Raw genomic sequence first — 18,067 nt, forward strand, 5'->3', positions numbered from 1 at the left:
GTGTGAATCTGTGTGGTGAGACCCAATGGTGAGTCACAAATAGAAAAATTAAATGAATATGTGGTCATTATGTTTGTGTGAGTTTTTGACCATTATATTTTGGGGTGAAGACACAGATATAGGTAGGTAGGTAGGTAGATAGATAGATAAAAGGTAGATGTAGAATAATATTGAATTCTCTGTCTTTTTTCCTACTGGAGCTAGTTTGAAGTCAAGAGCCGCTTAGATCACACAAATGAAACCAGAAAATAACTTCAGAATAACAATATTTAATATTTACACGTATCAGTGAAGCCAGTGATTACAGAGCGGTCAGGACAGATGGCATCCTCACTAGTACACAGACGTGGCACCAAACATCCCCAGTGCACAGACCATGGCACCAAACACCCCCAGGGCAGGGCAGCTTGGTACAAGCAGATGGCGGCAGCACATTTACCCCTCTGTGGTGGAGGTGATACATACCAGTGAGTATCTCCTTATCCTGGTGCTAGCACAGCCCAAACTGGCTGTCTCATTGAGATAAAAGTCATGGAGACAAACGATGAGGGCAGGGCTGATGGTTAAGGACCACGAAGAGCTCATAATAGCCTTTCTGCTGCAGGTGGAGTATCTCTCAGTCTGACTGCACTCTGGACATTACTTCTAGCTGCCTCCTTGGCTTTTTTTCCTGGCTGAATCAGTAAGCTTTAGTTTGATGTCTGCTTTGGGTGGTACATTGCCCAGGCTTTGCTGCTTACAATGCACGTCAGCTTTTTAAGCCACCTGGCAAGTTTGGATGCACCTAGGCATGTTCACAACCCTCCACAGGTCTTACACTTGTTTCACAAAAGGTGCTTCTAAACTTTATAACACAGGTTTCCTACTTCTAGGACTGAAGCTGTGCTCCAAGGAAGCGTCTGTGTGCTCCTCAGCTTAGCACAACTGACATTTCCTTCACCAGTTTGTGTGAGGGGTTTTGTGTGCTGCACTGGGGGATGGCACAGACAGCTGTGTGTGTCTGGAAACTCTGGGTCTGTTCAGATGATTTGCAAAAATGCAGAAATATGAACAACATTTGTTGGAGAAAACATAAATACCTCTCTTTGAAAAATGGATTCCACGTACTTTAAATATATTCAAGTTTTCATAACTGTGTGCATGCATTCAGGATGGAAAACGATTATCTTACAGTTTGCCTGACTCAGGGAAATAAGGGCATACAATTGAGCTTGGAGGAAGTCGCTGAGCTGATGGGGTTCCTGAAATTTGCCAGTCATGGACTTCAGCATCAAGGGCTTGATCTTGGTTGATGATGGAGAATTACGCAGATCCTTGTTGGGATCCTTGTTGCTGTAACACCACCACTGATGCAATTTGTTGCCTTGCAGATTGTATCTCTTATTTGTTACTAAGCTGCATGTAATTACTACCAGTATTGATTTAATGTTTATCTTCACCAGTTAATTGCTTGTGCACGTGATCTATTCTAGAACAGCCCTGTGTGGAAATTCAGGAGACTCCTACGCTGTCTCGTGAGGGCAAAATTGATGCTGAGGTTCTCCTTCTTTTTGTTAAACCAGACATAGTTAAACTCTTGTTCCAAAACCTACCATCTAAATTGATCCAAATGGTACTCTAGGGCCACCATGTCTATCAGGTTCTGAAGAACTGATTTAGGATTGCACTGGATTTTGCCAGACGTGACAGCAAGATACCAAAGGAGAAGGGGACTTGGCTCCAGGGAGGCTGAAAAGTATGTGCTTCATTTGCCCTCATGCTGCTCAACATCATATCTGCAGGTCCTAATGTAAACCTGGGTCCTGGGTAGCAAGTTAACAGGAACAGACAGGTGAGCTTAAGGCAGGTTTGGGGGGAAAGGGAAGCTCTTTACATCCAGCCAGAGCTATTTACAGTCTGCTTTGTGCAGCTGATAAAATGTGTACATTGTCAGAGGTTGTTTCCCATATACACAAGAGGGCAAGAGGTGAGCTTTTATCTGGGGACATCTACATTTTAAGCACAAGCACAGCAGTTGGGACCAGACAGATTTGTGTCATTGCAGTACCTGAGATTTAGAAGGAGTATTTAGAGAGATGAAAATTTGGAGTCTCAGATTTAAACGATCTAGCCATTTTCCATCTTGACATCTTGACTTCTTTATTAAAAAAGAAAAAAGAAAAAAAAAAAAAGCAATGTACCCTCCTGAAACTCCTGAATATTTGGGGGTTTCTTTCTTCCCCCCATAAATACAGCACAATGCACTATCCTTATTAAACTTGAATTTGCAGTTCGGGGCATGTCCTGGCATCCCCTGCAGGTTGTTCACATTCCCAAAATATTTGTCTGAAAGGCAATGAATGAAAAATGATTGATTAATATTCCACAGGGATATCAGATGTAGTGCAAACATCTTGTACAATGAAAATAAACAGTGGCAAGGAAGCAGTGGTGATAAATGAAGCTGTTAAGAGGTTTTCTACTGTTTTGTGAAACAACATTTTTACTACCAATTAAAACCCCCTCTAATCCTCATCTTTCTCACTTATACATACTGGACAGTCATTACATTTTATCATATAGGAAGTATGATAAATAAATAGGAAAAACAACTATGCTGGCTATGCCAATAGATCACACTTCTCAGCTGTTTTGCAGTATCCAAGAGCTGAGCTGTCCCAGACTATAACGTGATGGAGAGACTGACAATGTGCAAATGCATCTGAACAGCCTCCGCTCTCCAGAGGTTCTCGTTCATGGGCTTTGCATATCTCTCTGATCATGTACCATTATCAGAGCCTAAAATATGGAAATGGTAAGAATGCAAAGCACTCTGATACCTTTTACTCCATACCAACCTTTTTCCTCATACACGTGCCACATATGCAGCCAATAAGTCCATTGACGACTTGAATAAAACAAAGAACAGCCTCAATTGCACCGATGGCCAGGAGAATAGAGAAAAGGACAATATTCCAAAGGATGATGTTTTCAGGTTCTTTGCAAATGCTCCATGTTGTCTGGTTGAACAAATAATTGTATCTGTGATAAAGAAGAATAATTGGCAATGTATTAGAAAATTACACTCTGAGAATGCTTTCAGTTGTACGCCATTACAAAAAGGCTTGGCATTTTCTGGTTTACATTTTCTGAACTTGTCTGCACAGTGGGAATTGAGTCTCCATTTCTCCTACAGTTGGTAAAAGGTGGTGATTCTTTTTACGATTCCCTTTGCAGGGTTGTAATTGATGACTGGGGAAGAGAGCTACACCTGTACTTTGCTGCTCAAGAATCTCCCTTCTGTTTCACAGCTAATAACTAAAGGGAAAGATCCCTAATGGTTTTAAAATGGGTGTCCATAATCTCCATTTCTGCTGTGCTACCTCAGCCCAGCCCATCCATCATCTCTAGCTCTGGCTTGAACATCGTGGTTGCCACTGTTAACCTTAAAGAATCAAAGGAGATCTTTGCTTTGCTTTTCAAAATTAAGCAATTAAGCAGAGTAGACACAATTCATGATGATTTAACAGATTAACGTGGCATGGTTATCAAATACTTCCTTTTGACTGATGAGAGTCACAGCTCATTGCTCAGCAGCCTTTTGAAAGCGTGGTGCATCTTGCACAAAGGGCTGCTGACAAGCACGATGGAAGAAACTCAGGCACCTTGCCCACATGGAAGCCCTTGGTCAAGGAAATGACCAGCTGGAACATGCTGGCTCAAATGAGTGTGAATTCAGGTGTAGACAAAGTGGACCACCAGTCCATTTTAGAGAAATTCAGATTTCCTCTAAGAAGGTGTATTTGTGGATCAGGGAAAGCAAGGCTGGAGGAGCCTGCAAGTCATACTCACTCCAGAGTGTTGTTCCTGAAAGGGTAGATGTATTCTCCATCACCTGTGTCACACAGAGGGCCCCCAGTCAGAGCCATTGAGGAGAAGACTACACAATACACTCCTCCTGCAAGTCCCAGCAGAGACAGAAACACTGACAGCAGCATCTGAAAGGGAAAAGACCTTCAGCATTAAATGAACAGAAAGCTTACAGTTAATGGGAAGGAAACTACTTGTTTCTTACTATATGCTAAAAGTCATATCATGATATTTGTGGGAAAAATAGTTGACTCCTGACTAGTGCAGGTGTCCTAGATGTTAAAGGATTTCAGATTGTACTAGTTCTGCTTTTAAAAGTGGCTAAGACCAGAGTTGTAATAATTTCTTTTTATTATTATAAATCTTATGTCTTCCTTCAAAAAGCCAGTATGAAGGCAATATGAAGGCAATATTGGCTTGATGTTGTCCTGTGCACCCAACGAAGCTGTGGATGCCCCATCCTTGGAGGTGCTCAAGGCCAGGCTGGATGGGATTTGGAGCAACCTGGTCTGGTGGGAAGTGTCCCTGCCCATGGACATGGGCATGTTCCTGCCCATGGAACTGGGTAGTCCTTAATGTCCCTTCCAGCCCAAACCATTCCATGATGATATCACATTCCTTAGCATTTCCAGCTCTTCTCCAAGAACACCCTTCTCAGCCCTTGAACCAACAGAAGCCAAAGAGCAAGCAATTATTGAACCAGGTATGAAAGCAGCAGAAGATATAATAGTTATTTTTGCCAGTTGATGAGGAATGCAACAGAGCCTTTCTTATTGTTCCTTTCCTTCACTTTGTAACAGCATGAAGTGTGGTTTCCACTGCTCATGTTGAAGAATCTAACTATGCTGTGTGTGGCAACAAACCAGTGGTGACTTCAAATGCCATGTCATGCACTACTCCCATGGAAGTGCTCCTTTTGTTCTGTGTTGGGGTAGTTTTCCTTAATGGATGGGATGTATTTGGTTGCAGTTTGCATACAGGAGCAAGAAGCTCAGGCAGGTGCTACTAATGTTGTATCTATGGCAGACTTTCCACAAGTCTAGTCAAGAATCCTTAACAAGGACTTGTGGTTGTTTGCAATTCTGCCAAGAAGGAGAAGAGAGCAGAAACTCTGTGGAGCAGGCCGACAGAGCCAGGAGAAGACCTGGTCAAGAGGCAAGGCAGCAGGACTTCCTTCAAGTCTGAGGAAGCACATAGGAAACAGTCACATCCATGGCTTGGGTTTGAAGCCAGGCACCTCAGGCCTCCCATTTCCCTGTTGACAGCAAATACTGGTGAGATCTAACAGTCCAAAAAGAAGGTCTAATGTCAGCTGCTCTGCAGAGCTCTGCACTGCAGACCCAGATGGAAATATCCACTGTCCACCTTGGAGATTTGTGACAAAGTCTCCAAAACTCCTCGCTATCCAGACATGTTTAAGCTGGTGAATACAATTTCCAACTTGCCAGCCGATGACATTACTGCTTTCTGTGCCTTCTTGCCCGTTGCCAGTGTGTGAATTGACTCATTTTGTGTGCTCTTTGCTTCTAAAGCAATCCTTGAGCTACAAGTTGCTGGGATTTCATCATACTGATTAATAATACTGTCTTATTTTTTTTTTTGCCAAGCTGGACACTCTTTCTGTCTTTATCTGTGTGTGCTGTCTGAGTTGCATCTTAACAGAGCGTCGTGGTCAGCAAAATGTGGATAATGTGGAATACTATCCTGGACCAAGGCAGAGTGTGTGTTGTAGCCGATGCCCTGCTTCTCATAATAAGATCACCAGCTATGCCTCGCTGTGAAGGTGAGTGACTGATACCGTGTCTGAAGCTCCTGCCTAGCTGAACCATTTCTCCTGATCTGTTTGCTGTTTACTTCATCTGTGTATCTACATCTTGGTTAAATGATCTTAATTATGATAATAATTAGTTTCATCACAACACAGCAGTATGGGGAGTCCCAGTGACAATCATGATAGAAAAAGTCAAATGGTCTCTTGCTGTTACTATGTTTGATAGTGGTTAGTACGGGTACCAGTAGTACTTGTCAGTGCTGTCTTTCATGACTGGTCTTTGACACACGATTTTCTCGTTTGGAATCTCTTGGCTGCATGGTTGGCTTCATTTCACGTATTTCCTTTACTGTACCTATGATCACATAGTCAAAGATTTATTTTACTTGCTGCTGAAAGGGGACTCTGAAATAGATGCGGCTGTTAAATTGGCTCTTCTCAGCATTTTCTAGACACAGGGTGTCTTTTACCCATTATATTTACTGTTCTGGAGATTGTCTAGAGATTTTGTCCCATATTGTATGGCAATCTAACAATTTTATTAACTGTTGGATCAATTAATAAAACTATCTCATCATCTCAACCATTCAACATTTTCCCTATTTATACCATTTTCACTTATCACTTTTTTATTTTGTATTTTTATTTCCTCATTTGGATCTTCAGTTGCAACATGAAGTCTAAGCTGAGATGCTTGAGTTTGTTGAAATATTTAGTTTTGAGTAGTGTTGGTCAGTTCTCTACCTCTTGCAGAGGTTTTGCTGATCATTTTTCCTAACTTTCTTTTACCATTATCATGCTTTATCCTTCACAAAATTGATTTGTCTTTGTGGAGCTAATGAAAGTTCTTTGCAGTCATTCCTTGAGCATTTGCATCAGCTGATTTGGTAAAGTTACCAAGTTCCTCCTGTCCCAAATGATAGTGCTCTCTACTGCTCTTTTTTCCTTTGGCTTTTTTTCTCATACAGATTTTCTTTCTTCTCTGTGTGTTATTTATTTGTTTATGTTTATTTATTTATTAATTATTATTGTTATTTTATTTTAAGAATTAATATCCTGCCTGGTTATCCATATATCTCACTTATCTAGGTTTGTTGGTCTGGAAAGATGCTATGGCTATTCTTGTTCTACTAGTAACTCTTCAGAAAGGTGTAGAGTGAAATACCAAGTACGCCTGCAGATGCAATGACGTGTTGTATTTTAGGGCCTTTTTTCCTCATTGTGCCAGCGCAGAAAGTGTTTTCAGTTGTGTACATGCTAAGCTGCAGGACACTGAAGCTTTCTAAATCTGTTACTTTCCAAAGTCATTACTTCATAAAGCAAGAACAACAAGCCATCTAGGTGTTTTTGCAGGCAACAACTTAAAATGGATTAATGAAAAAAAAATTACTCAATGCAGAACATAATCACTGTGAACTGGACAACTTAATATGATGAATAAAAGGATGAGAAATACGGTAATTATTCTTACTGTTGTTGTTGATATTCCAGCTGCATGTAAAGACTGTGATGAAGTCTGGATCTATTAAACCAGGAATTGCACAAATTATCATAGGATGGGGTCCCAACCCCGAGAAAAATGGTTACATTCTGATTGAATAGTCATTCCAATTACTATTTTTTTAGCTTCTTTTTTTTTTTTTTTCCAAAAAATAGCTAAAGCTATTTTTAAAAATAAAAAAAATAGCTAAAGCTATTTTTAAGCTTTATTTTAGCTATTTAGTTTTTTTAGCTTAAAAAAGGAAAAAGGTGGCTGAGTTATCCTTCAGACCACAGTGGCTCTTGAGTAGCTCCAGCAAGGGCTATTTTCCTGCCAGTGGATGGATGTTGGTGGACAAGACACCAAAGCTGGGGACCCAGCTCATCCCAGAGCCACCTTGCAGGGAGCTCTGGCACCTTGAGAAGCGGCTTCCATGGTGCATGTTGGAACCAGCCCCAGAGCTCCTCTACTCTCCAGTGCCTGGTGACTCACACCATCCAGCCCTGGGTGCAGCCCGTATGGTCAGGGTGTCTGAGCCACCCTGCCGTGGGGCTCTGTGCATGTCCTCCCACTATTCCCAAGGCAATGTTTCTGTAAGGCTTCTTCTGAAGAAACACATCACTGGTCTTCAGATCTCCCTACGGAAGTTACATCTTCTATAGAATCAGAGAATATCCTGAGTTGGAAGAGATCCACCAGGAACATTGAGTCCAAATCCCATGTTCCTCCATGCTTGGAAATCACTATTCCCCAAGGACTGTGCAGGGGAAACATTTTAATGCCATTCATAGCAACTCACGTTGGGCTGCTGGGCAGCACTGTGCTGCCACCTTAGTCAGTAGGCAGAAGGAGCAAACCCAGCCTGTCCTGGGACATTCAGCTCTTGTCTGTGTAATATTTAGGGTAGGGATGAAAGGACACCAGAGATACTGTGTGAACAGAGCCCAGACCAGATAAATTTCCCCACTGACTACGTTCAGAAGGGCATGGGAACACCCACAGCACTGCCGTTTTTCACCACTGCTTTCGATATCACTCATAATCTGGAGAAGCAGCTGGCTGTGGCACTGGGCTCACCGTGCCAAAGCTCACATCCCAGCCCTGCGACTGGCCTACTTGGCCATCGCTAGCAAATCCTGCTTGCTCTGCACAGGACACGTAGTAAAATCAGTGTAATGACATGTCCCTTGTACTCGCTGACATGATGTACTTGCTGACATCCCAACTAAGAATGTTATTTTGGTATTATGAATAATGAACCAAGTAAAGTAAAACAACTTGAAGAGGTAAAGGTCATCTCGCAGATCAAACTAAATAATAATTGAAGAGTACAGAAGAGATGCTTTACTGTATGGAATCTCTTGTTACAGGCTGCTTCTGGGAGGGAAGAAGACTTAAAAAAACCCCAACATTTCTAAGTCAGTTTATTCTTGCTAATAACAATGGCCGCACAGAAGTCTGTGCCCTGGGCTGGAAGATTATTGAAGATGTCTGTATAAAATGCTGTTTCATTCTTAATTATCAAGGGAAAAAATCTCTCTGGCCTTTGTGTGGATGACAGAGAGCCCAAATTACATTTACACCTCTCATGTACATAACCCTTGGGCAAACACATGCTGTGGGTCAAAGCCTTGCCCGGTGACCAGACACTGGGAAGCCGAGCTGGTTCCTCAGTGCCAGCTGCAGCGGCTCAGGCTTTTAGCCTGGACCAGAAAAGCAGGTGAATTATCTGCCCATACACAGGTAAGCAGGGATGAATCTATGGAAAAGCAAATTGCCATGGAGGGGTATGGAGGAAAGAGGACCAGAAAGAAGAAAGCAGAAGAAATGGGCAACTCTCTCAATTTTTAGGATCACCTCAAGCAGGAGGAAGCTGGAGCCATGCTTTACTTTATGTAGGGTGAGGTGGAGTGTCTTTGTCTCCCTCTACCCTCAGCACTGTGGCTAAATGCTCCTGTACCTCCCTGGCTGGGTATGATTTCCCTCATATCAGTGGCTGTAACATCATAACATTCCTGTTGGCTAACTGAGATCTCAGCCCCAGCCCAGGGACGCTGCAGATCAAGCTCTTCTTCTGCATTTCCCTGACTTGGCTGCTGATGGTGGTGTGACGGTTTGTCATTGTACGTTTCCGTCTGCTGAGCAGCCATTTAAGAGCTATTGTGCAAACCCTGTAGTGCCATTTCAACACATCTACTTACCCCACATCTGTTAGCGCAACATCCTGCTCCGCCTGCTCCCAGCATCATGAACGCCGGCAGAATAGCCTGTGAGAAAAGCACAAGCTTAATTCATAGAAATCATAGAATCACAGAATTGGCGTGCAGTACTTCTGCTTGGATGGTTTTTAAAGTCTAGGAGCTGAGGTATCATGTTCCTCAAATGCAAACCACCTTCTAGCACTTCTCCATGAGTTGCACCAGCTGCGATGGTGCTTCTTGCTGAAGAGTTTGTTCTCCCTCCTCTGTCTCAGTTCAGTGTTTTAAGCACTGGGATATTGCCTGTTCTGGGATGGGAATTTTGAACGTTTATGAAAAAAAAAATAAAAAAAATAAAAACTTTTTCTTGAGGGAGTATAAATTTCCATGAGGCAGAAGAAAACCTTTCCCTCTTGACTTTCACTTCATCAGAATCTAACTAAATTTATTCATCCCTGCAGCAAGAGTTATGACAGTCTAAATCTTCTGAGCACCCTGCTCTAAATTATAATTGGGAAGTCAGTCTTAAACTTCCTGAAACACATCTAACTTCTGTTCTTTGTACTAAGCTTCTGGCAAACCTACATGATGGACTTCACTCAGCAGGAAAATCCCAATTCACATCAGCTTTCTCCATGGTAATGAGCAGGTGGAGCTGGACAGATAGAGCGGAGTCAGCAACCATCCATGTCTCAGGACATAACGCCACCTTACACAGGTGCTCTGGAGATAGGAAAGGCTGCATTTGGTTTGGTAGCTAGAGGGCAAGAAAGCTTTTGTGGGTCTAACTGTGCAGCCAAAGCACTCCTGCTGCCTGGCCTCTGCCCACCACTGTCTGTGTAGGCATCTCACAGAGCAATGTAAGGAGATAAGTATTAGACAAACTAGGAAATGGTCTCTGTAAAGTTAATGAAAGGAGAAAAAAAAAGGAAAAGAAAAATGCTGTAAAAACCAGCCTGATTAAATGCTGGAAAGATGTTGCCCCATGTAGGAGAGGAAGAGCAGAATGTCCAAGGTTAATGAGGCTCAGGGAATTTATGTTTATAGTGCGGATATCCATGTAGGACAGTGCTATGTAGGACAGTGCTATGAAACCTACTTAGTCTTGCAGCCCATAAATATTTTGCAGTGGATTTCCTTTTAGTTGTATTTTATGCACCCCTCAGAGGCAGCCTCCAGCATGAGCAGCGGTCATTGGACCACAGTTGGAGGCCTGCAGATGGAGAGAGTTGTTTAAAAGACTTTCCTCTTCCTGAAAAAAGCCAGTTCTTAAATAATCACAGGCAATCCCCATGGCATCCCCAGCTCTGGCATGTTATCTGGCTCTCAGGAGAGCTAACAGTGCCCTTTCCTCCAGGGCCATCTTTCTTCTTCAGAGGTTTCCCGTCTAAGCTGTGGGCACTATTCTTTTATTAGCCTGGCTAAGGATGAAGGGTTTGCCTGGAAGCTTTTTTTTGACTCTTTTTTTTTCTTTTCTTTTTTTTTCTTTTCTTTTTTTTTTCTTTGCTTTGCTTTTCTTTGCTTTGCTTTGCTTTGCTTTTCCTTTCTCTCTTTTTTTTCTCCCTCTTTCTCTCTCTCCTTCTCTCCTTCTTTTTTTCCTATTTTTTTTTTCCTTTTTTTTTTTTTTTCCAGTGCCTGATTATAAACTGCTGCCATTCGATTGGAAACAGGAATTTGCTACATTTAGCTGCTGTCACTAAAATGAGGGCTGTGTGTGAGCCATGTCTCAGACAGGCATTTCCCTCCACTTAGGCTTTCCATCAGGAAGGATGTTACTGTGACACATGGAGATAGCCTTCCTCTTTACACCCTCAATGTTGGAAATAAGAAAATGGAGAGGTTTTCATGTCATATAAATTTCCATTAGAGAAGCAGTGGATGAGGAGGGGCTGTCTGCTCAGCCAAGGGGTGTGCTGATGATCTGGGTATCAGCCGATGGATTAAGACCCCAGGTGGAGGCAGGTTTCCTGGCATGGGGGAATGCCATGCAGCCTGGTCTGTTCTCGCTGGGGAGCTAGGATAGAGCCCAGGCTCTGGTCATGGGAAACTCCTGCCCCTTGTGTTATTTTTCTGCATGGCCCAGAAGCCAGTCTCCATTTCCATGCTTCCATCACTTAGAATAAGGAGCTGATGATCATGCTCTCTTTCCTTATTCTTCACCTGCGGGCATTTGTCACGCTGCTTTTTGGAAAATGCGTACACCCAATGCCGTTGTTAGTGGATCAATAATTAGTCCTAGTGCTGCCATCTGAGTTTTCGAGGTCAGCGCAATTTTTTCCTCCCCTCTCACTTTCTGTTCTCATTTTTGATGTATGCAGTGCTGGCCACAGGCAATCCTCTGTAGAGGCCTTAAAAGAAGGCACATTTTGAATGAGCCTGTGATGCTCTCATGCTTAACATCTGCCTTTCCTTTCATTGAACGCCAATGACTCCTGGGCTTGCAGTGATACGAATTTTCCACAGGTCTCTCATGTAGTTCCATTTCTTCCTTTAGGCTGCCTTCCACACACTCATGCTTACGTTCGAGCTCAGGTGAGTAATGTGCCCTAGTGGCAGCTGGAAGTAGAAGGAGGCAAGCTGCTGGTGGAGAACAATTTATTGAATGATCCTACACCACATTTCTGCTGGGGGAAATATGAGTCTGAACCACATCCATCGTAGTTTTTCCATAGACTTAAGTGGAAGCTGCATCATGGGCTGACTGAAAGATTTGCTTCTTTCTAAGTTAATTATTCTTAAATATTCTTTTTTTTTTTTTTTTTTTTTTTTTTTTTTTTGATGTGCAGGTACCAGCTCTGTGCCAATTTACCATCTGCCTAGGCTGCATAGCAGCCAGTACTTGTCATATGTATGCCACTCGCTTGGCTTTTTATCTGCACTTGGGCGTATAACAAAGAAGGTACAAGGAGCAGCTTTCTGATGAACCGGAAAGATCAGTGTTCCCAAACATGTTCCCTTCTGGTTATGGATATTCAGATGGAAACAATTTTTCCTGAGTGGTGGAATGGAGAACTGGTCACAGAGCATCACACACAAGCCAGACTGAATCCAGAAGGAGGTGGCTGTGGAGGAACACAGGAGGCATTTGGGATTTAAGCCATTTGCAGCTCCACGTTCACACAGTGTTGGCTGGGTCTCTAATGGGCACCTTCTGAAACATACTTCAGTGTTGCCCTTAATATTTTTTTTGGTGAGAATAAAATCAATTAGAGGAATAAGGAAAGTGTGAAAGCTCACCATCTCCAGATGAACTTAGGAGCTCAGCATTATTTTAACTTACTGAGACATGAACACCCACATCACCCTTCTCCCAGTGGAAGGACAGTCCTCTTGCTTCGTCCTGACCCGGAGTTCCCAATTTCAGGAATATGTTTTATTCCCGTGACAGGGGGCTTTGCCAGTCTTGAATGCACTTTCTCAGTCTTGTACCCCACCTTCCCAGTTAAGCTGCTCAGATATTTGTGCACAAGATATTGCTATGTTTTTTTTTTTTTTTTTTTTTAATTAAGAGGTCCAACAAAACATAAAAAGCAGAAGCAACACCTCTCTCTTACCAGTATCCCAGCTCCCAGAATGCCATGGAAGAACCAGACCAGATCGGTTATCTCGCTGAGCTGCAGGACTTGCCCGTTGGGGAAGTAGAGGAGGATGTTGGAGACTATTGCACACAGAGCCAGTGGGAACAGGATGATGCCAATGCACCTTGAACACTTCCCTGTGCACATGGTAGCTTGCTGCTGAGGAAAGACACAGATAGGTTTGTGTTACTGTGGTGTTACAGGCATGGGATTTCAGCAGTTTTCTTCTCTAATGAAAGAAGAATCAGATGTGAGGCAAGAAATGTTCCAGCTCAGACCTACACAGGTAATATTGTTATACAGTGTCTGTTCCCTTCAGAGTCTTCATTTAAACTGGAATTATTCCAGACTGGATTGCTTTAACAGGATTTATTTAAAATTGTCAGGAGTAAACGAGCTGGCATTAAATGAATGGAGATGTACACTTTAGTTGTTAATGGATGACTGTCTGTCCACTGGGAACACCACTGTGACCACACAAATTGATACCCTATTGGCAGACTCATGGTGGGGCTAAGGCCATGTGTAGGAGCTTCAGGTTGCCTGGGATGGCAGTCCTAGGAAGCTGATTTAAAAAAACATAAGTACATCAAGTTTGGGGGCTATTTGCCAAGGGCAGGTCACAGAGCCATCTCACCATAACGTGTAAAACTGCAGCTTAGCACTCCACAGTGGTCAGATTTTTTTCTAAGATCAACGAATCGTCTATTAAAATCAAAGAATCAACACAAATACGGCTCTGGTTGGAAGAGGTCTCTGCAGGTCTGCGGTCCAACCTCTTGCTGAGAGCAGAGTGCCACCAGCACTACAGCTCTGCATCGGCCATGGCTTTGTGTGGCTGAGCCTTGAAACCCCCATAGCTAAAATGATGCCCTTTGAGGACCTTTTGCAGGGCTGCCACAGCATCTGGGTGAAAACATCTTTCCTCCTGTCCTGTCTGAACCTCACAAGCAGCAAATGCTGCATTTGCTTCTCATTTTATCCTCTTTTCTCTCCATCACCTTCATTATTCCCCTCCAAGCCTGCTGCAGGCTGCTATTAGATCTCCCTTCACCAAAGTAAACAACCCCAGCTCATACTACACCTGTGCTGCAATCTATAGCCAACAAGAGAAGGCTGATCAATACAAAGCTGGATCCACAAATATTTCTCCATGGAAGGTTGGAAATTTCAGACTATTGGAACTGAGGTTATTGAACTTTCACACTGCCATTAACTTTACGGGACAAACTGGTCATGACTTCTTCACAATCTGGGGTTGTTCAGCCTGGAGAAGAGAAGGGGAGACCTTCCAGTGCCTAAAAGGAGCTTATAAGAAAGACAGAGAAAGGCTTTTTACCAGGAATTGCAGTGAAAAGAAAAGGGAAATGGTTTTAAACTAAAGAAAAAAAAAAAAAAAGAGTAGATTCAAATTAGATATGAGGAAGAAATTCTTCACTGTGAGAGTGGTGAGGCCCTGGCACAGGCTACCCAGAGAAACTGTGGATGCCCCATCCCTGGAGGTGTTCAAGGCCAGGTTTTGGGCAACCTGGTGTGGTGGGAGGTGTCCCTGCCCATGGCGGGGGGGTGGAACTGGGTGGGCTTTAAGGTCCTTTCCAAACCAAACCATGCTGTGGTTCTTAGAACTTCACTCCAGCTCAAGGTTTCCAAATGCATAAAAAGTAATGTGCAGGTTTCTGTCCTCAGAGAAAGCTGGTAATTTATGACAAAAGAGGTTTTGCTTTACGATCAGCAAGTAAAATATAAAAGGGGGATCTGGATACGCACCATTTTGTTACACACACCTGTGTTATACACACGCACCCATACACGCACACAAGCCTACGCTTGCTACGTGCAAATAGTTTTTGTAATAGCCAAGGCAGTAAACAGTGAAACCTGCCTCAATTTAGTCATGTGCATTGGCTAATCCTGAAAGTTTTGTGTCAAAAGTTGGTGTTGGGGAGATATTAAGCAGAGTAGGAGTACAGAAATCAATCCAGGTTGGGTTCCCAAACAAAAAAGCCCAGGCAGAAGGCAGTATGAAGATATTTGAGACAACCAGAGACAGACTGAGCCCGGCTTTGATGACAGAAGGAAGACAGCAAAAAGGTGAGGTAAGGCATGAAGACAGACCAGTGTCCTCAGACCTCTGGTTTGAAGGGATTCAGCATATTGCTGCGAGGGCTCTGCAATTGCCAGAGACTTCTGAGTTTGCATTTCTACAGCAAAAAATTGCATTGTTCTCTGTTGCTATGAATTTAATAAGAGCACTCTGCTTATATGCATTATCTTCTGAGTACTTTATAATCACATTATGCATTCTAATCCAGCTTTAAAACAAGTTATCTGGCACTAAACTATTTCAGAAAGGAACGTTTAACTTGGTTTATGGTCATTACCTATTGTTTATATAATGCTCAAAATTGGGCAGGGCATTTTGCAAGCATCTGGAAGAAAGCCCTGACTTAAAAAGATAAAAATCTGACCAGACTGGCAATGTGCAAAGGAAGGATGAAGCAGGGAGGGGATGGAAGTGGAAAAAAGAAAAGGGTAAAGGGTATTTTAACTGCCTTTCTCCAAATGCCAAATGCATCTGGTATTTTTTATTATGCTGACCTTTGCCTGCTCTCCCCTTTCATTCCCACTTTTGCTTTTCCACTCATTTGCCCAGCTTCACCTGCTCCCCCCGCGGAGAGGAGCAAACAAGCATGGGCACAGCCTTTCCTCCTCCCGTACAGCTCGGTCTTGTCGGGGAGCTGCATGCTCTCCTCCGCATCTCTCGCACGTAGCCGCAGGGCCAAATTCTCACCTGGAGCTCAGGAGCAGGACGCCGCTTTGGCTGGGAGAGCTCAGGTTTGCGCCGGGAAGGATCCGGCCCTTGACCTATCTCAACACCAATTCACACTGCAAGGAGAACTCAGGCAACCATCAATCGCCAGCTCTAACGAGAGCCTCCACCGCCCAAATCAATGCAGCTCGTTGACCTGTGCACATCACAGAGAGCATCTGGCCGTGTTACTACAGCTTAGGAAAACACTCGGGATTGCCAGAAGCGCTCAAAATGCTTTATTAATTCAGCAAACAAAAGCACTCTTTGCAGCTTCGTTAGGCCAGGCGGTGAGAGCGAGCTTCTAATTTCAAGCTAGGGTTTTAAAACATTTTGTTTTGTAATGCTGAGAGAAGAAATACCACTGCTTACCTTTTATATGGGCCTAGGATGGCCTCCAGGCCCCAGAGCTTCTGCGGCCTGCGTCCAGCTTCCCAGCTCCCCTGTCCTGGAGCGTGACAGCCTGAGAGAGGCACAGCGATGTTTTCGGGCGATGGCCTCTGCTAAGCAAATAGTGGTTCCTTTCCAGAGAATGAGGAAATACCCCAACTTGTTGCTGGTTGGCCAGCGCGAGGTTTGCGTGCCACCCTGCCTGATCGATTACTTGAGGGCAGCGTTCCAGCGGTCAATGCCTCGGCCCCCCAGGACACGAATTTGGGATCGGTGGAGCCCTCTTCACTGCCAAAACCATTTCAGCTGTGTGCAGTTGCAGAGGGGAGGAGAGGCACATGATAAGGAGCACCCTGTGCTGGGCAGAAAGCATGGCCAAAGCACGAGGCAGTGGTACAGCAAACTCCATCAGCCGGTGCAGTGTCGTCTGCTGCACAGCAGGCTTTTGTTGGTTCAAGTTTGGCTTTGGCTTTGCTCCAAAGCATGCTGCTTTCAGCCCAAAAGGGAGAGTAGGAGTGATAGCTCAAGGGGTGAGAGACACGGGCAGATAACAATCTTGCAGGGGAGTAAGGTGTGGTTTGGGGTTTATTCCCACTCTTCACCTCACTGGCTTCCTTCTTTCAGTAACCTCCTCTTGTCTTTGGAGAAAAATTCTCACTGGGAAAGTTTGGTCATGTAGGGTGGAATCCATCTCACATGACAGTAAATGTCTGTGAGGCACATGTCACACCAGGATGCCTCTATTCCTGGTAAAACATGCACTTTCAAGGGAAAATTCACCCAACATATTTTAGGAGTTGCTGTAGGGTTACAACAAATGCAGGTGTTACAAAGGTGCAGCAATCTCAATGCTTATTTAAGCATAGATGTTGGTATCTGTGGTCAGATGAATCCCACCCATGAGGACTTACAGGTGTGGCAGGGTGGCTGCAAAAGCACATGGGCAAAGCCTGAGACTCCAGACCCCAGGCTGCACATTTAATACCACCAGAATCAGAGGATGCAGGGAAAGTTGTCTTCAGACTGACTCATGGTGGCGAAAACCTTTAAAAAGTCCATTGAGTGATCTCAGGCAAATAAATTTCATTACAGTAAAAAAGGCAAAAGTGAGGGAAGCAGCTGAACTACTGAATCCATGCCCCAAATTTCAGCCGGTGTCAGTGGCAACGGCATTTCACCCTGTTTCATGTGGTGGCGCTTACTCCATGGAAAAGAAACAAAGAATTAATCAAAAAGGTGAGGTTTGCAAGTCTCCGATAATCCTTGAAAGGGCAAAGGCACAGAACCTAATGGCATTTAAAGTCCTAAATTTAAAACAATTTAAAGACCATCATCAGTTTGCACTGACAGCTGGGGCACCTGGGGTGAGACTGCCAGATTTCGTAAAGAGTTAAGAAGCAAATAAAGAAATTTCATAATGATATTTAAGATGAACCTCCCCTTGAGTCTCATATGCTGGTTGGTAGGAGTTTTGAGAGACTCCAGTTTTACACATAACATCTCTAAGATGCAATGTTTGCCATCTTCATGTAGCCAAAAGTCTCCTTTGGGGTCATAATCCATGATCTTGATTCAGTTTTTCTCTTATTTTCCCTGGCTCAAACCTCAGACCTCTGGGGTAGTGTACAAAGTTCATGTTTGCACTTTCTCATCCAAGCTGTGTCCCTATCTCTGTATATTTCTTTACTGACCGTTTTTTAATCTCTTCCCTACACCTTCCAAAGCCTATCCCATCCGACCATACTTCATCATTTAGTGTGTAGAGTTGATTCCTAGACTTAACTGTGTCTCAGCCTCTGATACCTCTCAGTGCCATTTGCCACTGAACACTTAATAGTTTTTCAAGCAAGTGCATAATGAGCAGAACCAATATTGTGCCAGTTTTGTGCCTTTTAATTAATCTACAGCAACCTGTTGTCTTTTGTACTACTACAAAGATTTTAAACTGTTAGGACGAGTTCAGTGCTTTCATCTATGTTTGTGCAACAATTT

At 43.5% G+C, this 18,067-nt stretch overlaps 2 protein-coding genes across 5 annotated transcripts in view; both read right to left on the reverse strand.

The window, feature by feature from the left end:
- The window catches only part of LOC137849633 (high affinity choline transporter 1-like), a 143,465-nt gene that overhangs the window by 11,569 nt on the left and 113,829 nt on the right, over positions 1-18,067 (reverse strand). The window lies entirely within an intron of this gene.
- On the reverse strand, positions 250-16,270 carry LOC137849586 (transmembrane 4 L6 family member 1-like). 4 transcript variants are annotated; one of them, XM_068669348.1, is made up of 7 exons: positions 16,058-16,270; positions 15,668-15,842; positions 12,853-13,035; positions 9,302-9,367; positions 3,832-3,977; positions 2,838-3,021; positions 250-2,325 (listed from the first exon to the last, which is right to left on the reverse strand). In XM_068669348.1, the coding sequence occupies exons 3-7, from the start codon at positions 13,021-13,023 to the stop codon at positions 2,305-2,307; spliced, it is 588 nt and encodes a 195-aa protein (XP_068525449.1). In that variant the 5' UTR covers positions 13,024-13,035; positions 15,668-15,842; positions 16,058-16,270; the 3' UTR covers positions 250-2,304. The 4 variants fall into 4 exon arrangements, with proteins under 4 accessions (XP_068525449.1, XP_068525451.1, XP_068525448.1 ...); XM_068669350.1 differs by having other exon boundaries at positions 12,853-13,032; positions 16,058-16,269; XM_068669347.1 differs by lacking the exon at positions 15,668-15,842 and having other exon boundaries at positions 12,853-13,032; positions 16,058-16,262.

The sequence above is a fragment of the Anas acuta genome, chromosome 1 (genome assembly GCF_963932015.1).
Source record: "Anas acuta chromosome 1, bAnaAcu1.1, whole genome shotgun sequence".
Taxonomy (NCBI): domain Eukaryota; kingdom Metazoa; phylum Chordata; class Aves; order Anseriformes; family Anatidae; genus Anas; species Anas acuta.